Source organism: Gossypium raimondii, chromosome 5 (assembly GCF_025698545.1).
Source record: "Gossypium raimondii isolate GPD5lz chromosome 5, ASM2569854v1, whole genome shotgun sequence".
In the NCBI taxonomy this organism is placed as follows: Eukaryota; Viridiplantae; Streptophyta; class Magnoliopsida; order Malvales; family Malvaceae; genus Gossypium; species Gossypium raimondii.
In genome coordinates, this window is record NC_068569.1 from 44,783,388 (window position 1) to 44,810,744 (window position 27,357).

At 35.0% G+C, this 27,357-nt stretch overlaps 1 protein-coding gene across 1 annotated transcript; it reads right to left on the reverse strand.

The window, feature by feature from the left end:
• On the reverse strand, nucleotides 1-27,357 carry LOC128041085 (uncharacterized). The gene is made up of 3 exons (XM_052630407.1): nucleotides 27,206-27,357; nucleotides 26,769-27,043; nucleotides 1-272 (listed from the first exon to the last, which is right to left on the reverse strand). Exons 1-3 carry the CDS (start codon nucleotides 27,355-27,357, stop codon nucleotides 1-3), a joined length of 699 nt encoding a protein of 232 aa, XP_052486367.1.

Genomic DNA, 27,357 nt, shown 5'->3' on the forward strand with positions numbered 1-27,357 from the left:
CTATTCCTCCACTTTGGCAATATCTTGATTTAAACCAGCAAGGAACCCTGCCATGGTAGCCTCTTGATCCTTTTCAACGTCAGCTCGAATCATGCCTACCTTCATCTCTTTGTAGTAGTCTTCTATGCTCCGGTTTCCGTGAGTGAGATTTTGCAACTTTTGGTACAATTCATGATGATAATAGGCAGGAATAAATCTCTTCCTCATGATTGCTTTCATTCGGCCAACGTAGACACGAGTCGTTCTCAATTGCTCCTCCAGCTCATGGTAAGCTGGTCCCACCAAATGATAGCATAATCGAAGAATTTTGTGGCAACAACTTTAACTTTCTTGCTCTCTGAGTAGTTGTGACACTCGAAGACAAGTTCAATTTTCTTCTCCCACTCCAAATATGCTTCAGGATCGATTTTCCCTTAGAATGAGGGAATTTCCATCTTGATATTTTTGAGGTCATCGTCCACTCAGTTTCGTTATCTCGGTCTTCAGTTCCTTTGACCTCGTCTCCTCTCACTACAATCTGAGGCTTGATTAGTTTCTATATCACTAGGCTCATAGAAATCATCTCGATTTAGCCTAGGACGGCCCCGCTCCATCCTTGGATCTTGTGGAGTCCTTTTATGTTGGAATCATTCTTCCAACTATTATAAATGCTCTTGTACGGGATCTAGACATCGTTGGAGCATTCGGTCCATCTCGTCGATGAGGGCTTGATATGTTAAGTCGGGTACACCACCACCACCAGCAATATTTCTTATGGGGCGTACACTACCATCTTCTGCAACATTTCTTTCAAGACTACGAGACATGGTGTTTCCTTATAGCAAACCTCACGAATTCACTCAAAAGAAAAGTATACATTCCACTCGTGTTTCACTCAATTTTTAGCTTTTGTCACTCTAATGTCCTCACGCACTCTTGCCTTTTTCCGCTCTTGTTAGCTTCTCTATGTTCTCTGATGACTACTTTAGACTTAACAGCAAATCTTTGTGGAGTCGGCTTCAAAAGTAATGTAAAGGTGAGAGTTAATGTGGGGAAAAATAAGGTAGGCTAAAAGAAGTAAAATTACTCAAAGTATAGCCGAATTGGATATGGTGAAAGGAATAAAATGGAATTAAGCAGTAAATGTAACACCCCTTACTCGTATTCAATGCTAGAATAGAGTATAAGGTATTGTTAGAACACAACACTTGTTTCCATTTCAATTTTTTTTTATGAAAATTTTGACATAATCTCCTTTTATGAAATTGTAACCTTCCCTGCAAATTTTCAAATCGAAAAACCAGCCAAATTCAACATTTCAATCCATGTTTATACTCTTAACTATTTTTAACTAGTTTCTATCATTAACATCATACAAATAATTTATCTATTAATGTACACTAGCATTTAAACAAAATAATTGGTAGCATATATAACATCCATTTAAGTCATCTATACATGCCATAATTTAGAAATATTGGTTACAAAATACCAAAATATGTGGATAGTGTTGACGAGTTCCCGACTATTTCCGAACTTCCAAGCTGAATTGATAAGACTATAAAACAAAGAAAAGAAAGAGGGATAAGCATATAGCTTAGTAAGTAAGTATATGATTAATAAACAAATTTCTAACATGATTTCAAAGAAACATAATTTTTTTCACACATAAATTTCATTGTTTGTTCAATTTCCAGCAAGTTGTTTTTCTATGTTGTAGTCACTAAATTATTTTTATCTGGAGCTACAGGGCTCCAAATTAAGTTCTGTTATTTTTTCCTAAAACTAGATGTTCAATTTCCAGCAAGTTGTTTTTCTATGTTGTAGTCACTAAATTATTTTTATCTGGAGCTACAGGGTTCCAAATTAAGTTCTGTTATTTTTTCCTAAAACTAGACTCACATATATTATTACCATAAAATTTTCAGAATTTTTGGCTTGTCCAAACAGTACAGTTTATTCATTAAAGTCACCCATGTTTCACTGCTCAACACCTCTGACCTCTCTTCACTAAAAATAAATTATCTCACTGTACAAATTTTGGATGTTACTTTTGTTTACTTCTCTTGAAAATATACTCTTTAAGGATTCTAATAATATAAATTATAACTCATAATTATTTTTGTGAAAATTTTAATGATTTTTCAAATTCAGAACAGGGGATTCCGAAATCAATTCAACTCTGTCTCACTAAAATTTAGGTAGCTCAAAATATATAGCCTTTTTGTTTGCTCTGTTTCTTTTATGTGAAAATAGACTCATTTATATTCAATTTCATATATTACTCAGCCTCTAATTCAATTTTCATCATTTTTGGTGATTTTTCAAAGTTACACTATTGCATGCTGTCCATACAATTTCTATTGTTAATTTTATTCAATCATATTTTCTTTGCATTAATTCTCACTTTCACTAACATAACACTAAAATATATTCATATTTGGTCATGCCAATAGCCATTCATCATCATTTAATTACAAATATTCGCTATAACACTTCCTCTAAATCAGCTTTACTCAAATTTGACCATATATCGCGCACTTTGCCCACCACATACTCACATTCATTTGCACTTAACCATTTTCCGGTTGAACACTTAGGAATATTATTGGATACATCAGAGGTTTGCACATAAGTGCCACACTTGTAGCAAAAGCTACCTCACATCATTTTCTTCACATAAAAGCTCATTCCCGAGCTATTCACTTTTACGGGTCTGCTCACACAAGCTGTCAGGTACCCACAACATATGTCGGTATACCCAGCCATTGGTAGAACTTAAGACCAACACCCGCATTCACATTAATCACAGTTTCACATCACGGGCCTGCTCACACAAGCTGTCAGTCATTTGTTACTACTCAGTGCTGCTCACACAAGCTATCAAGTATCCGCAGCAAATGCCGGTATACCCAGCCACTGGTAGAACTTATGACCAGCACCCGGATTCACTTTATTCACACTTTCACTTAGATTCTCTATTGACATGTCATTTGTATCCCATTCTATTCCTAAGGTTCAACCGAGGAAATCTCTCACACTTTATTATCTCGTAAATTTTTATTCAATATTCAATCACTTATATCATAAATTATATCTTTCGTTCACATATCATAAAATATATTAGAACATAAAATCATAAATAAATAATAATTTATGCATTATTTACATGAAAACTTACCTCGGTGCAAAATATAAAAATTTCTGCAGTTTATTCCATAGCTTTTTCCTTTCCCCGATCGAGGTTGATTCCGTATCTTTCTTGATCTATAATAGCAAATTTAGCTTTCATAATTTCAAATTTATCAAAACAGCACTCGATTCAACTTTTAGCAAAATTACAATTTTACCCCTAAACTTTTACATATTTCCATTTTTTCCCAAAGCTCAGAAATTAAATTTTATTCCTTATTCTTGTGTTTTATAACATGATGAACACTTTTCCCTTCTATAGCAACATCCAATTCTCACTCTAACACTTACTTATGTACATTAGGTATTTTTACCGATTATGTCATTTTACTCGTTTCTCCTTAAAATCACTTAGTAAAAGTTGTTTAACATAATTATAAGCTTCATAATCTATCATAAACATCAAAATACACACTTTTAACATATGGTTAATTTTCCAAACATAAACCCTAGCTCGAATTAATGGTAAAATAAGCTAAATCGAGTTACGAGAACTTCAAAAACATAAAGAACATTAAAAATAGGGCTAGGATGTACTTACAATCAAGCTTGAAAGTGACCAAAACCCTAGATATGGAGGACTTGTAAAATTCAGCCAAGGTTGATGAAGGATGAACACATTTTGGCCTTATTTTCCCTTTTTAATTCATTTAATTACTACATGACTAAAATGCCCCTAATTAAAAAAAATCTATTTCACCAATCCTATGTCTATTTTTGTAATGGTCTAATTACCACAAAAGGACCCCCGATTTATGATTTCATAACAATTTAACACCTTTAACATATAAAATTCAACTTTTGTATTATTTACAATTTAGTCCTTTTGAGCAAATTGAGTGCCCAAACGTCGAAATTTTCGAGCGAAATTTTTACGAAATCTTTCTATGAAATTGTAGACCATAAAAGTGTAATAGTGATAATATTTTCCTCGTCGAATTTGTGGTCCCGAAACCACTGTTCCGACTAAGTCCTAAATCGGGCTGTTACAGTAAATAGCACTTCCAAGCTAGCTTCATTTTTTTAATCAAATTACAAAACTCCCTCTAGCACTTTCAAACTTGAATCTTGCAATGATGTTGAATTTTTTGTTCAAAATTTTTTTAATTACAACCCCGAGAGTAATAGAACGTCGATACTTGCTTAATTTTAGCTAGCTCTGATACCAAATGATGCGATCTAGTACTTGTTGGGTGAATCGAGCCGCTTGTGTTTCTGATCGTAAAATTAAGATGTATGGGCTTAGTTCTTGGAAGGGTTGTAAACGAACAAAGTTGGCTTGAAACAAAAGGGGTTTTAGTTGGATAGAAATGACAAGATAGGTTTGGCTTAAGGCTGAAGAAAGAACCAATATTATATGGTAATATTGACCCAATTCTTTAATAGCTCTTAAGTTAAAAATTGAGTTGATAGCTTAACCGTGAACCACTATCTATAAAAGATAGGAACCAATTAGTATAGGTTGAATGCCACACTTCAAAGAAGTGATAAGTTCAAGAAGAATTAGATTGATGCCACAAGATAAACTTGATAAGTCAATTTGAGTCAAGAGAGAACAAAGAGAGTTGAACACTCACAAATAGTTGTAAAATTCATCAAAGGTTCAAAAGTTATTTCTACATGATTTAAGCCTAGTATTTATAGGTTCTACAAGGTCCAGCCGAATAGACATGTTTTAATCAACTTAATTAAGCTGAATGCCTATTGAATTGAACAATAATTCCCTTGAAGATTCCTAGGTGCGGAGGACGCCAACAGCCTTGCCATTTGCAATTCCCAAATAGTCAAACCATGCTTTGAAGTTGAGCTGAATGTGCAAGTAACTGATCAGTTAAGGAGGTGTGAACATGGATTGATGCCTTCTTGGGAAGCCGAATGTGCATATATAATTTTAATGCTGCTTGTTGCGCATGAGCAGCCTTTAAGTGTACACAGCTAGATTTGGACGGTCACTTTGGTGCGAACTTAGCAACCAGCTGATTAGTAAAGTGTGAAAACACTTGTGTCCATTGCCTTCCACGAAAAATTGCTTGGAAAAGAGAAATCGGCAGCTCCCCCTTGCATGCACATCCAAATGAATGTCTCTCCATTAAATGCTGTCCATTAAATATACTTGTTGGGCAGCCAATGTGAACAACCTACAGGACACATTTAAACTTGACTTAAATTCACTAATAATTGTAGGAACTTTAGACACAATTAATATGTCTGAACTAAGACCAAATTAAAACATATATTAATGTTGCACAAAATAGGACATAATTAATAGACTTATCACTTATTAAAGATGTTCAGATCATGACATAGTTAAAAATCAAATTAATGATGTTCAAATAATGGCATTATTATAGACACAAACTTTAAGAACTAAAATAACTAAAATGAATTAATGTCCTTATTCCAGCAACCGAAAATAGCAAGCTAAAAATTAAAGATTGGCTTGAAGCAAGCTGCATGAGGTGCATGTCCTCGGTTGATCAATGAGCCCCGCAATAGCTTCTCCCCAAATTCGATCAATGAGGCCCGAAATAGCTTCCTTGAACCTTTTAGCTCGAGCACGAGTGATCGGTCCCATTGGTAGCTCCATTGGTTCATCAACTGCCTTGGTTGAGTCCTTAGCCATGATCGCATCAATAATAGAGTTGGCTATGGGGTTATAGCAAGGGATATAGACAATTTTGTTTTGGGTAGTGGCGGGGGCTTCGAGGACGAGACGAAGTCAGTAGAAAAGGCTGAAACTTTCACTTTTGATGAAAGCATTTTGATTGCATGTAAGCTAAATATTAAAGCAGATGTGATTTTTGAAACGAACAACTCTAGCTTAGTCAATAGGTGAAGCACCACTAGACGAATTTCACTATCATTGGTGCACGAATAAATGGAAGTGTAAAAGCTTTTGAAAATTTTAAGTCAGCAAAGTTAGTTTGGGACAACAGGTGTTGTAACTCAGTGGCTGATTTAATTAGTAAAAAAATGTTCTCAGATGCTTGAAATTGGTTTTTGATATGGATTACCCATTGGAAATCCTTGATTTTGTTATTAGTGATGCTATATAATAAACCCTTGTGGTTGTTTTTTCTTAAAAAAAACAATTAATTGAACCAATGATTAACTAAATGGTCACTTTCCATGCCAAACCGAACAACCACTTTAGGTGTGAACATCCTTGATGCTCTTGGCGAAAAAACGAATAACCCTTCATCAAACTTGAAAAGGTGGCTGGCCATTTAACTACCTGGGACACAATTAAAAACACAATTAATTTACTTAAGACACATTAAACATGCATTATAAAGATGTAATAAAATAGGCAAATTAAATAGCTAGTTTAAGACACATTAAAATACAATAAAAACTAAATATATAAAGTACCAACTAAATTAAATAAAAAACACCAAACTTAAAAGCGCATTAAAAATGCAACACACAAAAAAATAGCACACAAATAAACTAAAATTAAAAATTAAAAGGCTGTGGGATTTAAATGAAATAAGTTTGGTCGATTTTTAGGCCTTAGAGCCCACATGCAAGATGTTGCAAGGCTTTGATCGATTCTCATCTTGCTTTAGGCCCTTTGAGCTTGGTTCAATCTTGGTCTGTTTAATAGAATCACATGATGTGACCGATATCACGTCATACCCTCCCTCTTTTAGGTGATTTGTCCTCAAATCGAGCCATTTGCTTGCGAAAAAATCTTCGTCTATCTTGATCCTTTAACTCATATGTTCCATCCATGAAGTTAGTGACAACTCTTTCAAGAATCTAAAAAACAAAAACATCGCCACAAACAAAATTAGACTACATGTTTTCTCTCAATTCATCACTTACGCGAACTTGGAACAATTCAAAGATGTTACGATTAGTATAAACATAACGAATTTCAAGCACTCCTTTCAAAAGTTGTAAACTCAAGTAAACTCCAGGATCAAAGACAAAGTGTTGCCTTACAATTTCATCATAGATCACGAACTTCATCTTCGATAAAAAATATGAAAGAAGGAGCAATAGAACGTTGTTCATTAAAACATGCAACATAGAAAATCGCAGCTCGGATCCCTTAATCAATGATATAAAAAACAAACTCTGGGATTGAAAACATAATTTTGATCACTTATTTTAGAATGAAACAATTTTTTTCCTTGTAAAACGAATCATCCCTGCTAAACACACAAAAAAAAAGTCAAATATGTGCATGTTCAAACAAACAAGCCTCTCACACTTCCTTCGAGTAGACGTGAAATCACAAGAAAATTTCACATAAAGATTTAAAGAACTCACATCACAACAAAATCAAACACATTAGGCATTTATGTGAAAATTATTTTTTGTTCGAAACATTTGAATTTTGTGGACATCTATTGAAACCAACGACATCAATTGATTTATCAACTTGCAGTTTAATGACTCGTAAACTAGCATAGCACAACTTATGAAAGAAACATTTTAAAACATGATTCAATGCAACCACACCAACAATATTCAAAGTATAACAATAAGACAAAAGATGGTTGACAGATCCTATGCGAGCAAAATCATCTGGAGATTTATCAACAATATTCATAATAGATTGCCTTGATTCAATTGCTAAATATTCCTTACCTTGCTTACCTCTTGACAATTGAAGGTGGTTTGCAGTTTCCAACTTACCTTTCTTGATTAATTGGAACCCTCTGTCGTCGGGTGAGTAATGAAGTTGGAACTCATCGAATGGATCTTTAGAAAACTGAAATGAAGAGATAATACAAGGACAACTCACATGTTGGTTAGCAAAAACACTTCTCTCATTTTCACTCGTTTCTTTCTCAATTACATTTTCTTTTTTAACAATGTCACTCACATCACTCACACTTGTTTTTCTTTCTTCATTCTCGATTTCTTTTTCAATCTCAATCTTTGTTCTCACACACTCTCTTTTTACTTCAACTTCTTTTGTCACAACCTCTTTTTCTTTTTCAATTTCTTTTTCTTTTTCATTCTCTCATTTCTTTTTTCTCCTCTTGAATTCTTTTATTTTTCTCTCATTTTCTTTTATCAACAACTTCTCTCCTTCTCTTTTCTCAAGTTCTTTTTGTCACACCAATTGGGCTTGATCTTTATCAAGTGAGGTTGAAACGTATAATTCTACACGGGTGGACTTCCTTTGGACTTGAAATGGAGGATCATCATGGAGAACATATTCGCCCACCCTTATGGATGTAGGTGAACATTTTGGTACGCTAGAGGTAGTATTTGCAGTTTTAATTTGTGTACTATAATGCTTATACCTCATAGTCGTTCGATCACCCCGTAGACTAGAACCCTAAAATGAACGACCTTGTTGCGAATGTTCCTTCACGTTATCAAGCCATTTATGAATAGGCTCCAACTCGGCTCGCATCATCCGTCGTATTTCTTTCATCAAACTTTGTAGTTCAAAACTGAAAAGTTCTCGTGACATGATTTATCAAAAGGATTAGAAAAAAAAGAATTTAAAGTAGAAAAATGAATACCTTACCAAAATAAACCTCATAGATTCATTCAAAAAAATCACTCCACTTGTGTTTCACTCGATTCATTGGCTTTTTTCCACTCGAATAATCTCACTCACTTGTGCGTTTTACTTCTCAAGAGTTATTCTCTTGATTCTAAATAGAACTAATAGAACACAATCAAGAATTTCAAAGATATGGCAAAATGGTGGAAATAGGTTTAAAAAGTGTTTGGGGGTATTTTGGGTATTTTTTTAAAGAAATTTTATCTTCACCAAAGGTGTTAAAAAGATGAAAAATGGGTTAAGTATGGTGTTTAGGGATGTTTTGGGTAGAAGGGTAAAATAGGAATTTTTCGGGTCAAATTTTTTATTCCGCCAAATTTCATAAACAAGCATAAAAAAGGCTCTAGAATATGAAACATAAGAAATGTAATAGCTCGTTTTTAGTGAAATCAGAATAGTAGTTTTGAGACCACAAAATTGATGAGTAAATAATTATTTTATTATTAATTTAATGTTTATAGTATGTTAGTAGTGTCATTTAAATTTTTCATTGAGAAATTTTAACGTTTGTATGCTTAATTAAGTAAAAGAACTAAATTGTAAAATGTGTAAAAGTAGAGTTCTAGTAGCTAAAGGTATCAAATAGCTATAGAACTTTAATGTAAGAGTACTTATATGGTAATTATACCTTTTATGTGTTAGTGGACACACATGGTATGGTTTTATTGAAATTTTAATAAGTTGTTAAGGTTAAATTTGTAATTAAGTAAAATAAGTAAATTGGTAAATAAAGATAAAAATTAAGTAAGAAAAAGACATCATCTTCTTCCATTTATTTTTCTTCAATCGATTCTTCAAGGGAAAAAGGAGCTAGGTTTCGGTTTCTTTGTTTTGCTTGCATGATCAAGATAGACCTCGTACGGATTTAGATCGAGGTAAAGCTAAAGCTTCAGATTAGTCGACTCCGTTTCTACACCTTAATCATTGAGGTAAGTTCGTATGATTAAATACCGCTTTAATGTTATTATAAATGATATGTTAATATGTTAAATTCTATGTAAACTGAATGGTGAAAATGCAACGATGCCATGATGTCTACCGAGCCCCTTTTGAACCTTAGAAATTTGTAGGATACAAATGACATGTCATTAGGGTTTCCATGTTTCAAGTGATGGTCTTAAATTTCCTACTGATGGTTGAGGTCCTGCATTTGTTGTGGGTACTCCACAGCTCCTGTGAGCAGAATCGTGTAGCTTACATTCCGATCCACAGCTCGTGTAGCAGACCCATTTCACAGCTCTATAAAGTTTCATTGGAAGTATGCTATGTTAAGAAAATTAATGAATACAAATGAATTATGTTCATGTTTAATGGCTTACCATGTTAAATTCATGTGAATCATGTTTGAATATGCTAACATGTGTTGTTGTTGGTGCTTAGGCTTGTGTCAAGCTTTTGATTGGATTTTATAATGCTTGTTCTTAATGTTTATTAATGAAATGGTAAGTTATGTTTAATGTTTTATGAACTTACTAAGCATTATGTGCTTGCATATTTTTCTTTACTATGATTTTTTAGATAATCGGAAGCTTGTTCAGTTGTGAAGCTCATCAGAACCTATCACACTATCTTGCGATTATATTGGCAGATTTTGATGTTTAGATCTAGGTTATAATGGCATGTATAGGTGAACTTTTGTTTAATGTCTAGTTGATGTTGTGGCATGTAAACGTTGTTTTGAACTTGTGGTACATACGGTACTTTAAAGCCTTGATGGTTGGTGCTGATATGGCTAAGTTGATGTATGTTTTGAATGACCAATTTGGTATGTGATGATGGAGTTTGATGTCTGTCAATTGTGGTATGTTTTGGTATAGAAATAGGTTAGTTGTGAATGGTTGATGAAAGGTTAAGTATGCACATGTTTAGATATGTTTGATGTTTGATGATTGAGGTGCCTTATTGGCATATTGGTTGGATGTATTTTGGATCTTTGAATGGTTCTTTTATGTAGGTTTTGAGCATGTTTCAAAGCCTTGATCATGTGTGTAAATGTATTTAGGTATATGCTTGAAATGGGTGAATGAAATGGCTTGCTTTTGGCCTATTTCTTGTCTACACGACCTAAGACACGGGTGTGTGTCTTAGTCGTGTGTGACACACGGCCATGTGATATGGCCGTGTGTCCCCTGTAGGTTTTTAGGGTTGCATTTCGAAAGTTACACGGCCTGGCACACGGGTGTGTGGCTTGGCCGTGTGACCCAAGTCAAAGAGTTACACGGGCATGGACATGGGCTGGGACACAACCGTGTGTCCCTATTTCTATTGTTACACAACATGAGACACGGGATTGTGTCTCAGCCATGTGAGTCACATGGCCTGGCCACACGGCTGTGTGACCCCTGCGGTATGAAATTTTCTATCTTTTTCCTTGATGTTTCAAATGTTTTTGTTTTAGTCCCGAATCATTTCTAAAGTGTTTCTAAGGCCTCGAAGGCTCTAATAAGGGACAATATGATTGTGTTTGAATGAATTATGTCATGATTTATGAAATGTTTGGAAATGAATGTATTTAAGTTATGCTTTTACGGTAATGGTCTATAACCTTATTCCGGCGAGGGATACGGGTTAGAGGTGTTACAACAAATTTTTATGGGAGGATTTCTATACTCTTTTTTTAAGTTTCTCCTCGTTCTTTTCCTTTTCTTTCTTTTCTTTTCTTTTTTTCATGAATTTTTATCGGGAAACCCGGGAACGTACTTGATTTAGATTTCAGTAGCTTTGGTACCAACTGATGCGAACTCGATTACGAGTTGATTCACAATTTAAGTGCTTTGATCGTCAAAATAGGTACTTGCACGAAATTGGGTGAATTATGGAACAAAGGATAAAACAAAGGATAGGTTTTGGATATAACTTGCGAATATAGACAACCAAAAAAGAATCGGCACTATATAACAACACTACTCGTTTTCTCTATTATTGTTAACACTCAAAAATTTGGAAAAACAATAAAAATCTTGACCCGCCGTCTATAGGAAGATAGGAACCAAAGGTATAAGGATTTGATTGCCACACTTGTGAAATTGATAAGATTGGTTTTGTTGAACACCACACTAACGAGTTCTTGATAAGTTCATAAGTTCTTGAAGAACAAAGAGAATTAACTCAAATCTGATTATAACCATTACAAAATGACATAAACGACATATATATAGACCTAGGTATGCTAGTAGACAAATTCAGCCATTAATGTAAAGTACATGACTTAAATAAGGTTTTAAACTCCAATACATTCTCCATGACCATCCATGCACTTGAAGTAAATGATGGTGGCTGCTTATTAAGTTGTTGGGAGAAATTCATGTATTCTTCAGGATGAAGTAATCTTCAAAAGTCTCCTTCTCCCCTCTTGGTGGACGGTGGATTTAATGTGCATTAAAACAACAAAAGACTCCTAGAAAAACTTCCAAAAGCCTTATTCATCCCCTATTTTGGACTGCAGTAATTAATTGAACCAATGGTCAACAAAATGGTCACTTCCCATGCCAAACTGAACAACCACATTAGGTGTGAACATGCTTGATGCTCTTAGCAAAAACGAACAGCCCTTCATCAAACTTGAAATCGCTGCTTGCCATTTGACTACCTGGGACACAATTAAAAATACAATTAATTTACTTAAGACACATTAAACATGCATTATAAAGATGTAATAAAATAGGCAAATTAAATAGCTATTATAAGACACATTAAAATTCAATAAAAACCAACTATATAAAGTACCAACTAAATTAACTAAAAACCACCAAACCTAAAGCACATTAAAAACACAGCACAAAAAAAATAGCACACAAATAAACTAAACTTAAAATTTAAAAAGTTGTGGAATTTAAATGAAATAAGTTTTGTTGATTTTTAGGCTTTAGAGCCCACATGCAAGATGTTGCATGGCTTTGATTGATTCTCATCTTACATTTAGCCCTTCGAGCTTGGCCCAATCTCGGCTCGTTTAATTGAATCACATGACATGAACGATATCACGTCATGAACAATCATGAATCAAATGTACAAATAGAAATATATTTCTTACTTTTAGTAAGATTGTAAACCTCTCTCTATAGAAACTGATAGAATTATTATTCCTGGAAAATCGAATACACTCAAAAATAAATTTTGGACTATTTTCGAGTAGAATAAAAATATCTCAAATTTGTATATTTTTTTGCCCTACCAGTTTCATCTATTTGTAGGGAGACATCGATGAATCCTTGTTGAATTAATAGAATATAAATAATACTTATATGATAGAAAAACAAGTTTCCTAGTTCAACTAGGAGAAAGGGGCCACTAACCCTAGTTTATTATACTAGGGTTGCCACCCCTCATACTTATTATGAGGGGTTTTGGATCTCTCCTATATTGGGTCCAATTATATATGCTTATTGGACTTTTAACCCAACACTTTATAATTTAGTCCAACCTAGTACATGTTTTTCTATTTCCCAGAATAAATATTATTTATTAAATTTATTTAAATAAAATAATTTTCTAATTTAAATAAATATTATTACTGTAAAATAATCTATGGGATAATATATTTAACTTTTAACCCACCGCCGGTCTTTTGTTGGTTCGGTTGGGTCGGGTTTGCGTTGTCTCGATCAACCTAGATGTGTCTTGATTCTTCGAGTTTCACCGAAAATATAGGTTACATGGGTCCTATGTCCATTTCTGGCTCACATAATATATTCTAGAATAATAAAATTAAAATCCTATGTAAAGATTATAGTCCACAATATAATTAAACATATCCAAAAACTAAAATATTCTAGGATTCACAACTTTGGCAAAATTACCTTATCATACAGAACAATAAATACCATACATTTATTCGCATACATTCCCCTAAACATGGATATCATTATAAGAATGTCACATCTTATCAAAATTAATCACATGAAGAAAAGAGAAAACTTTGGTATCAGTTTATACTATAAACATAGCACAACCTGGATCTATTACCAATTGTTGGAAAAAATCCAGTTCAAAAACAGTTTTCTTGCACATCGAAAAATTAAAATTTTAAAAATCAAGCCAGTTTGTGATATTTATAGCAATAAAATTTACTCGAAATAACACCTTTGTTTTTTGCTAAATGGATCCTTGTCATTCCTAGCTTTTAATAAAATGACCTTCTCGGTTATTTTCGTACGACGAACTAAATTGAGTGTGAGCTCGAACAAATTTGAATAAAACACAGAACTAGAAATTGTTTACTTTACTTTCAATGGAAAAGCAAATCTCTATTTAATAGAAATCAATAGAATTGTTATTTTAAAAAATAGAATTTATATTTAGAAAATAAAATCTCACTATCTTTGGGTAGAATGACAATATCTCAAAATTGTATATTTAGCCCTATCCGTGCCATCTATTTATAAGGAGAAGAAGCGAAACCCTTGTTGAATTAGTAGAAGTCTATTTCAATAGAAAAACAAAATCCTAGTCTAACTAGGAGAGAGAAGGCTGGCAACCTTAGTTAAATATACTAGGGTTTGTCGTCTCGTGTATTAGCATGAAGGGTTTTTGGGCCTCTTCCATATCGGGTCCAATTATAAGTACTTCCTGAACTTTGAACCTGGAACACCCCTCACCCGTAGTCGTCATCGATTAGGCTTACGGGATGCTACCATGCATAATAGAACAAAATCATGCCAATTCAATTCAATTTCTCAAACAATTAATCATTTTGTAAAATATATAACCAGAAACTTGTTAAACATACATTATTAAAGTTGAAAGGAGCTCACGAAAGTTCTAAAACAATTCGAATCAAAGCAGGGGCCCATTTGAAACTTTTCATACAAAAATGGAAATAATACAAAATAGGGGTCGCACGACCGTGTAACAGCCTGATACCGTGTGAAGCTAAGGAGCATGGGCGTGTCACTCAACTATGTGTAAAGGCTAGAATCGTGTAGGAGGAGACACATAGTTTTATCTCTAGACTGTGTAACAGACTGTGGCTGTGTGGAACTAAAATCACCAAAATAAAATAGAGCACACGACCGTGTCCCATACCCGCGTGAGTCACACAACTGTATGTCTAACCGTGTAGTAGACCATATGTGCCAAAAGGTACGATGAAAGACAAGCGTTACATCAATTATTTACCTAAGTCCCAATCATACCAAAATCATTCATTCAAAAAAATCAAAATCATGCCAAAATATATCATTTGTCTAGTTCTAACCAATATGCCATAAGGCACTATCACATCCAACTTAACTATACAAAACACCTTATTCAACTAAATTTGCATTTATCCACCAAGGTGCACTTAAGTTAAAAGGTTAACCAAGCCACATTCTTTATCAAATAAGGCATGCACAATTCATACCAAAATAAAACCTATATCAAGTCAATTATACCATATTTTCATACCTAACAAAATTACCAAATCCATGCACATCTATACATCATGATCTTATAAATAATAAATCATCTACTAGTACATACCAAATAGTTCATAACTTAAGTCAACATGTAACACCCCTAACCCGTATCTGTCACCGGAACAGGGTTACGGAGTATTACCCGAGTTTACAGTACAAACAAACAGAATTTTGATCATTTCATAACTTATCAATATTCATAATAAAACTAATAAAAATCATACATACTGTCCCCTATACGAGTCCTAGAGGCCCTAAATACACGTTAGAAATAAGTCAGGACTAAATCAAAAAATCGTAAATTTTTTTAGAAAACATTGCAAATTTTCAAAGTTGCAGGGGTCACACAGCCATGTGGTCAGGCCATCTGACTCACATAGCTAAGAGACATGCCCGTGTCTTAGGCCGTGTGGGCATTCAAAATAGGGACACACGGTCGTGTCCCATCCCGTGTCCTTATCCGTGTAACTCACTGACTTGGGTAACACAGCCAAGCCACGCGCTCGTGTTCCAGGCCGTGTACCCTTTGAAGTATCCTCACACGCCCGTGTGCCAGGCCATGTGCTAGGTCGTGTAACAGCCTGACTTGTAACCCTTTAAAACTATAGGGGACACATGGCCGTGTCACCTAGCCGTGTGTCACACACGGCTGAGACACATGCCCGTGTCTCTACCCGTGTGGACGAAAATAGGTCATTTTACAAGCCACGTTTCTCACCCAATTTGGCACCAACTTACACCTAAAAGTGTGCACATACAGTAGCTATAATCAAGCATCCAAAACAAGCATGAAAAAGCTTTAGACATGTGATATATTCACATACAACCAATATGCCCTTACGCACCTCAAATGAAAAGTATAATTATGTTCAACCATGTTATCCATGTAACCAAGTAATCAACCAACTTTTATGTATAATTGCATCAATACACAACATGTAAATTATATACCAAAACTTACCATTTGGTATCAATTGTACCACTTATTCAATAGCATCAAACACACATATATGCTTACTATAGCATAGCACCAAATCACACCAAGTATTAAAACATACCTCATATGCATATTCAACTACTATTTTACCTTTCATCCTCCAACCACAAATCAATATGCATATTCAACTACTATTTTACCTTTCATCCTTCAACCACAAATTAATCCACACATCAACCTTATAGGGAAAACAATGCATATGCCAAAATACCAAAACACAAGCCAAATAAGTGGCTAATGTCAACAAAACACATATGCACCAACATTTAGCCAAAATAACCTATACATGCCATTATAACCAAAATGTAACCAACTAAAAGTACGAAAAGAGCCGATGGATAGTGTGTATAGCTCCGACAAGCTTCCAACTCCAACGAGCTTTCGAATAACTATAAAATAGGGAAAATAACAAATAGTAAGCATTTAAGCTGTAAATGGCAAGCTTATAGGAGTTGAATATTGGTAAGCTCTCTCGAACTAAGAATCAGTAACCGTAATGGCATGTTATTTGTATCCTATCGATAAGCTCATGCAAGCTGAATACTGTTAAGCTCTCTCGAATTGAGAATCAGTAACCCTAATGACATGTCATTTGTGTTAGAGTATGCCCAAAGATCAATCATGGGATGGTTGTAATAACATATTTGATTTATCATGTTTATTAATATAAGGCGTTACCATTATTATTTCAGTTTCTTTTCTGTGTGTATAAATAAACTGTTTAATAATAATGTCCTAAGAATAATATGATTATTCTTAAAAGATCCTTAGTCAAGTATTATTGTTAGATAGGAAAACGATAATGCATTAAGACTAACATGTAGTTGATTGATGAAAAGAGTTATCATTGATATGGAATGTCGAATCGATGCATGAATATGTGTGTTAGAGAACAACATATTGGATTGACCCATTATGAGTATGTTTCCTGGATTATTATGTAATTGTCACGGCATTACTCATAGTGATTAATATGTATATGATCTTCAGACTTGAGATCATCATAATCCCAACATCGTGAGTAGTATATTTTGATACGATCAAGCGTGCAATGGCTCGGTTGTTCTATAAAGGCTGATGTTGGATGTACCACAATCGATGTAGAGGGATATGGTTGGTCGATATAGAATAAGTCCCTCCTACATAATGGGAGTAATATCTTGGGCCACTTGATTAAGTGAGACTAGAAATGCATGGCTATGCTCAAATAAGTTGATATGAGATGTCATACTTATTTGTATATTGTAGTCTGCTTAAGGTATCAAGGAACATGGAATGGACTATACAAGTGTGACTATTCCATGACTTGTGTCCAATCCAGAGATAAAGGACTTAAGGATTATTGCATAAAAGGTTAATCATAAAAAAAAGGTTATGTCGAATCATGATCTCTTGTGACTTAGGTAGCAATGATGCATTGCTAGATGCCACTTATTGTTTGTAACATTGGAATCGTTCTAGTATTAATGCTAACGTTACAGGAACCTACAGGGTCACACCCTATAGTTGAAATGAACGGAGTAAACCATAGTTGGTATTATTTTTGGGTTTCGCTTGAATTAAATTAATTATAGAATTAATTTAATTCGGTAATCAAATTTCCAACACATTATGTACAAGTTTGTTGTACGCATAATGAGGACATGAATTTGGTTAGCATATGAATTCAAATAAATATATGGTTTCCTTAAATTATATTATAATTAATGTAATTATAATTTTCGGTTTAAAATATTATTATATTTATTTAATTCCTAAAAACCCTAAAATAATAGGATATAAGAATCTCGTTTTTCTTTGTTTTTGGTCTAGCAGCCGTCAAAGAAAAATTACTTTCAAAACTGTTTTGGGGATTTCTTCCATTCGTAGTCAATTGGGTGGATTACGTAGAGGTCGGAGTCTCGATAGATTACGGCTTGGTTCAATTGTAGATTAGACTACACATTGTAGAGAAGTTGCTGTCTACTCAGAACAAACATTAGGTAATTTCGTAACCTTTCACCCCGATTCGTTCCTCACACATGGATCCGTGGTTAGGGTCACCGATTATTAAATTTTTCCGCTGCGCCGTAGGGGTGCCGACGATCCAACAGTGGTATCAGAGCCACTTGTGCGACACGGACTCGGGTTTAAATACTTGGGTGATGCAATTGTATAAGATGTATGCTTCAATTTTATTAAATTTTCGACTAAATTGTTTAAGAGTAACCTGATAATCGATCCTTTTGACAATGGATTAAATGTTAATCATGGTGTTATGGCCTAATCGGTTTTATGTTATTACTGTTAAGTGTTAATAGATCTATGACGGTGCGACGGTGGTGTTGATAGATTCCGATAAGAGTTAACTGGTTAGTGGAACAAGGGTTGTTCCGGCATGAAACCCCAGGGATTAAAATCCCGAAAACACGATTCTGTTGATAACAGTTATCAAATCGTGAGGTTTCTTCTTAAAGTATGTTTTTTTAATAATAAATAAAACTTGGTCGGACATAAAAGTTGAAAGGATATGTTTTATTACACCTTAACAAAAATGTTTATTTATGTATGCTATTTTTGACATGCACGGTGTTTGAAATGCATAGTTATATCCCGACAGCCCATTTGATAAAAAGGTTATAATTTTATAAATATGGCCTGCGTGTCGTGCCTTGCTACTATTCTTTTGTATTTCTCTTCTCATCTTACTCCCTCATATGTAAAACGAGTTTCTACATATTGTAATTTGTAAGAGTTGCTGTAGGCTAGGCAAGAAGGAAGATGGGCCAACCAGTGTGGACTGATAGCTTGAAAACCGGCTTACACCTTTAGGTTTCCTTTTGGTTCTCCCATTGGCTTGGGTTGCGCCACCTTAGTTTATGGCCTATAACTATTGCATTTATTTATTGCTTTATTCATGTATGAGATGCTATGGATGTCTAACGCATGCTAAATTTTAACCATGTTAAAATTTGATAATATTGAACCACATTAATTGATGAGATCAATTAAATGGCTAAATGGACTAAAGTAAACCATAATTGGTGAGATGGAACGATCTTAAGAAAATCCCTCTATTAAAATATTAAGTCAACATAGCCTTTCAATTTTGCCCTTGTTAAGGCCTCGATCAATACTGTGTAGGTTCTGCTAAAGCGAAGTACTAGTATTTATCTTGGTTAAACGCGAAGAATAAACAAGTGATATTTGCTGGTTAAAATTGGTTAATGACTTAACTAGGTTATTCTAATAGGATTAGAAACCTAGAGGCGAGTAATTTGGATAAATCATAGATGATTAGAACAAGAGTTGTTCACCAAACTTTAGGAGTTACATATGATGTAATTAGCAAAGTGTTGCTTACCTAGATAACCATGATCTTGAGAGTAAAGCCAAAGCTGACTTAAGAGGAGGTGAAATATGGATCCTTAACCCACTTGAAATACTTTTCGAGAAAGTCTTTCTGAAACTAATCTATGAGGGTATTAGTTTTGTAATAAAATAGTGGGAACATCATTTAATTAAGTCCTTTTAATGATTAATATAAATTTGATAAATTTTTCACACGCATAATTTCATTGTTGTAGATATATTATGGCTGCAAACTCAAATACTCTATCATTACGATCGGTCCTTGAGAAGGACAAGTTGAATGGTTTAAATTTTCTTGACTGGTTCCGTAACTTGAGGATTGTCCTCAAACAAGAACGGAAATTATATATCATTGAACAACCAGTTCCTAATGAACCACCCGCTAATGCCTCGAGGGATGATAGAGATGCTTACAAGAAGCATCTCGATGACATGGTAGACGTTGGATGTCTTATGCTTGCCACTATGAACCCTGAGCTTCAGAAGCAACATGAGGACATGGTTGCTTATGAAATGATTGAGCACCTGAAAGAACTTTATCAGGGGCAAGCACGGCAAGAGAGGTTCGATATCTCTAAGGCCCTATTCCAATGTAAGCTAGCTGAAGGAAGCCCAGTAGGACCTCATGTCATTAATATGATTGGCTATATTGAAAGCCTATCTAAGCTTAGGTTTCCATTGAGCCAAGAGTTGGCACTGATGTTATTCTGCAATTGTTGCCGGATAGCTACAGCCAGTTTGTCCTCAATTTCAATATGAATTAAATTGATAAGACTCTGCCACAGTTGCTCAGTATGTTACGAACTGCTGAAGGCAACATGAAAAAGGTTGGACCCAAGCCTATACTGATGGTCCGTAATAATAAGGGCAAGGGAAAGGCCAAAGTTCAAACAAAGCCCAAGGGCAAAGGTAGGCCCAAGCCTGGAAAAGTAAAGGCTACATTGAAACCTAAAGGAGGGGTGGCTAAGGAAGGAAATTGTTTTCATTGTGGTGTGACTGGACATTGGAAGCGGAACTGCCCTATCTATCTTGAGGAAGTCAAGAAGGCCAAAATAAGCGGAATGTCTGCTTCAGGTATTTATGTTATTGATATTAATTTATCAACTACTACTTCATGGGTATTAGATACTGGTTGTGGTTCTCACATTTGTACTTCTGTACAGGGACTGCAAAGGAGTAGGACTTTGGCTAGAGGAGATGTAGACCTACGAGTTAGAAATGGAGCAAAAGTTGCTGCATTAGTTGTAGGAACATATAATTTATCTTTGCCTAGTGGACTTGGTTTATGTTTAGAGGATTGTTATTATGTGCCCAGTTTGACTAAAAACATTATTTCAATTTCTTGTTTAGACAAAATTGGTTTTGAGATAATTATTAAGAATAATTGTTGTTCCTTTTATCTCAATAATGTTTTCTATGGTTCGGCACAATTGATTAATGGCCTCTATATTTTAGATCAAACAAATCCCATCTACAACATAAATACTAAAAGATAAAAAATAAATGACTCAAATCAAACTTATCTATGGCATTGTCGTTTGGGCCACATAAGTGAGGAACGCATATCCAAGCTCCATAAAGATGGTCTCTTGGATTCACTTGTTTTTGAACAATTTGAAGTATGTGAATCTTGCTTATTGGGAAAATGACTAAATCTCCTTTTACTGGTAAAAGTGAATGAGCTAGTGATTTATTGGGCTTAATAGATTCTGATGTATGTGGGCCAATAAATACACAGGCTAGAGGAGGATTTCACTACTTCATTACTTTCACTGATGATTTCAGTAGATATGGGTATGTCTATCTCATGCGCCATAAGTCTGAATCCCTTGAAAAGTTCAAGGAATTCAAAATTGAAGTACAAAATCAACTAGGAAAAACTATCAAGACACTTCGCTCTGATCGAGGTGGGGAGTATATGAGCTTAGAGTTTGATGATCTTTGGAAGCAATGTGGGATTGTCTCACAACTTACTCCTCCTAGTACTCCTCAATGGAATGGAGTTTCTGAAAGAAGAAATTAAACTTTGTTAGACATGGTTCGATCCATGATGAGTTATGCTGATCTGCCGACTTCCTCTTGGGGACATGCACTTGAAACAGTTGCTTTCACACTAAATCATGTTCCATATAAATTGATTCAAAAGACACCATATGAGATGTGGACTGGGAACGTCCCAGTATTTGTGGGGTTGCGAAGCTTATGTTAAGCGTCAGACGTCTACTAAGCTTGAGCCCAAATCTGAAAGATGTGTTTTTGTGGGGTATCCGAAAGAAACTAAAGGATATTATTTCTTTAATCCCACTGAGAACAAAATACTTGTTGCTCAGACTGGTGTCTTCCTAGAGAGAGAATTTTTTTCTAGAAAAGGAAGTGGGAAAAAGATTGAACTTGATGAAGTTCAAGAATCACAAAATACCACTGAACCAGAGATAGAACAATAGCAAGTTCCACAAGGGATTGAGGAACAAGTAATTGCTGTAGAAACACAACCACCGCGTAGATCTTTAAGAGAACGCCAAGAACCCAAGAGATATGACTTTCTCATCACAACGCATAGTGACGTTCTACTTATAGATCAAGATGAGCCTAGGACTTATCAAGAAGCGGTGACGAGCCCAGACTCTGAGAAATGGCTTCAAGCCATGAGATCTGAGATGGATTCCATGTATGAAAACCAAGTATGGACTTTGGTTGACCTACCTGAAGGGGTTAAGCCCATAGGGTGCAAGTGGGTTTTCAAAAAGAAAACCGACATGGATGGTAATGTACAAACATACAAGGGGCGATTAGTCGCTAAAGGGTTTCACCAAGTTCATGGTGTTGACTATGATGAATCTTTTTCTCCTGTAGCTATGTTTAAATCCATCAGGATCTTGCTTGCTATAGCTGCATTTCATGACTATGAAATCTGGCAGATGGACGTCAAAACAGCTTTCCTTAATGGGAAACTTGAAGAGGATGTGTACATGACACAACCTGAAGGTTTCGTCAATCCAACGGATGCTGGAAAGGTATGTAAGCTACAAAGATCCATTTATGGATTAAAGCAAGCTTCTTGAAGTTGGAATCTTCGTTTTAATGATGCAATCAAAGAGTTTGGTTTTATCAAAAATGAAGATGAGCCATGTGTTTACAAGAAAATTAGTGGGAGCACTATAACATTCTTGGTACTGTATGTGGATGACATACTTATCATAGGAAATGACATACCTACCCTGCAGTCTATAAAGACTTGGTTAGGAAGTTGTTTTTCCATGAAGGACTTGGGTGAAGCAACTTACATCTTAGGAGTAAAGATCTATAGAGATAGATCAAGATGACTATTACGTCTAAACCAAAGTACATACACAGATAAAGTACTGAAGAGGTTCAATATGGAAGAATCTAAGAGAGGATTCCTACCAATGAGACATGATATTTCACTCTCGAAGGAAATGTGTCCTTCAACTCTACAAGAGAGAGAACGCATAAGTAAAATTCCATATGCTTCCGCTATTGGATCTATCATGTATGCCATGTTATGTACCCGTCCAGATGTCTCATATGCCTTAAGAATGACGAGCAGATACCAAGTAGATCCCGGTGAAGGTCACTGGACCATAGTCAAGAATATCCTTAAGTACTTGAGAAGGACTAAGGATACTTTCCTAATATATGGAGGTGAGGAAGAGTTAAGTGTAAAAGGTTACACTGATGCCAGCTTCCAAACCGATAAGGACGATTCTCGATCACAATCAGGTTTTGTGTTTTGCCTTAATGGTGGCGCTGTAAGCTGGAAGAGTTCAAAGCAAAGTACAGTAGCCGATTCTGTTGGATCGCTGACACCCCTATGGCGCAGCGAAAAATAAAAATCTGGTGATCCTAACCAGGGATCCATGTGTGAGGAACGAATCGGGGTGAAAGAGGTTGCGAAATTACCTAATGTTTATTCGAGTGACAAGAACACCTCAACAACGAGTAGTCGATCTGCATCAAACCAAACCACAATCTATCGTGATTCCGGCCTCTCGTAATCCACCCAGTTGACTCTGACGGAAGGAATCCACAAAAGCAGTTTTGAGAGTTATTTTTCTTTGAAGGTTGCTAGACTCAAAACAAAGAAAAACGGATTATATATATCCTTTTGTTTTAGGGTTTTTAAGAATTAAATAAATATAATAATATTTTAATCCAAAATTATAATTACATTAATTATAATATAAGTTCGATAAACCATATATTTATTTGAATTCTTATGCTAACCAAATTCATGTCCTCACATACGTACAACAACCTTGTACATAATGTGTTGGAAATTTGATTACCGAAATAAATTAATTCTATAATTAATTTAATTCAAGCGACCCCAAAACAATACCAACTATGGTTTATTAGTTCATTTCAACTATAGGGTGTGACCACAGAGGTTCTTATAACGTTAAAGTAACACTAGAACGATTCTAATGCTACGAACAATGAGTGGCATCTAGCAATGCATCATTGCTACCTAAGTCACAAGAGATCATGATTCGACATAACCTTTTTTATGATTAACCTTTTATGCAATAATCCTTAAGTCATTTATCTCTGGATTGGACACAAGTCATGGAATAGTCACACTTGCATTGTCCATTCCATGTTCCTTGATATCTTAAGCAGACTACGATATACAAATAAGTATGACATCTAATATCAACTTATTTGGCGTGGCCATGCATTTCTAGTCTCACTTAATCAAGTGGCCTAAGATATTACTCCCATTATGTAGGAGGACTTATCCTATATCGACCAACCATATCCCTCTACATAGATTGTGGTATATCCAACATCGGTCTTTATAGAACAACCGATTCTGATTATGCGTTTGGTGTATCAAAATATACAACTCACGATGTTGGGATTATGATGATCTCAAATCGAGGATCATATAAATATTAATCATTATGAGTAATGTCATGACAATTACATAATAATCCAAAAACATACTCATAACGAATTGATCTAATATGTTGTTCTCTAACACACATATTCATGTAATGATTCGACATTCCATATCAATGACAACTCTTTATCATCAATCAACTACACGTTAGTCTTAATGCATTATCGTTGTCCTATCCAACAATAATACTTGACTAAGGAACTTTTAAGAATAATCATATTATTTTCAGGACATTATTATAAAATAGTTTATTTATATATACACAGAAAAGAAACTGAAATAATAATGGTAACGCCTTATATTAATAAACATGATAAATCAAGTATGTTATTACAACCATCTCATGATTGATCTTTGGGCAAACTCTAACAGATTCTACAACAGAGGCCGAGTATATTGCAACCAGTGAGGCAGCAAAAGAAGCAGTTGGGATCAAAAAGTTCATTACTGAACTAGGGGTTGTGCCTAGCATATTAGATGCTATAGAACTCCGATGTGATAACAATGGAGCCACTGCACAAGCTAAAGAACCTAGATCTCACCAGCGATCCAAACACATACTTAGGCGCTACCATCTCATTTGAGAGATTATCGATCGAGGGGATGTAAAGATATGCAGAGTACCTACAGATGATAACATTGCTGATCCCTTGACCAAGCCTCTGACATAGCAGAAGCATGATCGTCACACTAAGTCACTTGGTATTAGGTATATAAGTGATTGGTCTTAGTGCTAGTGGGAGATTGTTAGAGTATGCCCAAAGATCAATCATGGGATGGTTGTAATAACATACTTGATTTATCATGTTTATTAATATAATGCTACCATTATTATTTCAGCTTTTTTCGTGTGTATAAATAAACTGCTTTATAATAATGTCCTAAGAATAATATGATTATTCTTAAAAGATCCTTAGTCAAGTATTATTATTAGATAGGAAAACGATAATGCATTAAGACTAACATGCGCTTGATTGATGATAAAGAGTTATCATTGATATGGAATGTCGAATCGATGCATGAATATGTGTGTTAGAGAACAACATATTGGATTGACCCATTATGAGTATGTTTCCTGGATTATTATGTAATTGTCACGACATTACTTATAGTGATTAATATGTATATGATCCTCAAACTTGAGATCATCATAATCCCAACATCGTGAGTAGTATATTTTGATACAATCAAACGCATAATCAGAATCGGTTGTTCTATAAAGGCCGATGTTGGATATACCACAATCGATGTAGAGGGATATGGTTGGTCGATATAGAATAAGTCCCTCTGACATAATGGGAGTAATATCTTGGGCCACTTGATTAAGTGAGACGAGAAATGCATGGCCATGCTTAAATAAGTTGATATGAGATGTCATACTTATTTGTATATTGTAGTCTGCTTAAGGTATCAAGGAGCATGGAATGGACTATACAAGTGTGACTATTCCATGACTTGTGTCCAATCCAGAGATAAAGGACTTAAGGATTATTGCATAAAAGGTTAATCATAAAAAAAATGTTATGTTGAATCATGATCTCTTGTGACTTAGGTAGCAATGATGCATTGCTAGATGCCACTCATTGTTTGTAACATTGGAATCGTTCTAGTATTATCGCTAACGTTACAGAACCTCTGTGGTCACACCCTATAGTTGAAATGAATGTAATAAACCATAGTTGGTATTATTTTTGGTTTCGCTTGAGTTAAATTAATTATAGAATTAATTTAATTCGTAATCAAATTTCCAACACATTATGTACAAGTTTGTTGTACGCATAATGAGGACATGAATTTGGTTAGCATATGAATTCAAATAAATAGATGGTTTACCAAAATTATATTATAATTAATATAATTATAATTTTCGGTTTAAAATATTATTATATTTATTTAATTCCTAAAAACCCTAAAATAATAGGATATAAGAATCTCGTTGTTCTTTGTTTTTGGTCTAGCAGCCGTCAAAGAAAAATTACTTTCAAAACTGTTTTGGGGTTTTCTTCCGTTCGTAGTCAACTGGGTGGATTACGTAGAGGTCGGAGTCTCGATAGATTGCGGCTTGGTTCGATTGTAGATCAGACTACACATTGTTGAGAAGTTGTTGTCTACTCAGAAAAAACATTTGGTAATTTCGTAACCCTTTTCACCCCGATTTGTTCCTCACACATGGATCCGTGGTTAGGGTCGCCGATTATTAAATTTTTTCGCTGCATCGTAGGGGTGCCGGCGATCCAACAATTTCTATCCTATGAATTCCTAAGGTTCAAACGGGACTCGATAATCATCGTACTTCGTTGGATATGCAATCGATATTCATATATGACAATAGTACAAATGACATACATATAATTGAATTAAAGCATATAATTATACAAACTTACCCTAACACACCTGTCTGCCCAAAAGAGTGACGTTGAACAGTCGTAACTCCCTGAAACCAGGGCCACCCATGCCTTTCGAATGACACAGCCAATCCCAAGGCAGCATGCTCCAGCCCATTTTCCTCTCCCCACCAAACCCAACTTATCAAGGATTGGATCTCCTCAATCACCTCCTCAAGAGCCATAAAGATCAAGAAAGCATAAGTAGGGATTGCTTGGATAATAGACTTGATGAAAATCTCCTTGCCACCATTTGACAATAGGCACTTCAACCAGCTGTTGATTCTGCTCACAATCCAATCCAGGATATTCTAAAAAATAGTCGCTCTTTTTTTGGCCATAGGAATGGGAAGACCAAGGTAGCCGTCGAGCTTATCTACCACTTTTATTTCGAGTAAAACCCCCAAGGCCGCTCGTTGAGGCACAGGAGTGTTGGGGTGAAAGTACACCATTGACTTTTCCAAATTTATGCTTTGACCCGACATCCTAGTAAAGTTGTTCAAAATTCTCATGAAAGTGTCCACTTCACTACGTTGGTTCCTAACAAACAAGAGAGCATCGTCAGCAAAGAAAAGGTGGTTAATTCTGGGGCCATCCAT

Coding starts and splice junctions, on each gene's coding strand:
- LOC128041085 (XM_052630407.1), bottom strand. CDS start 27,357: ATGGATGGCCCCAGAATTAACCACCTTTTCTTTGCTGACGATGCTCTC. Junction 27,044..27,205: donor AATTTGGAAAAGTCAATGGT/GTACTTTCACCC, acceptor GATTGTGAGCAG/AATCAACAGCTGGTTGAAGT. Junction 273..26,768: donor TCACTCTTTTGGGCAGACAG/GTGTGTTAGGGT, acceptor TGGTGGGACCAG/CTTACCATGAGCTGGAGGAG.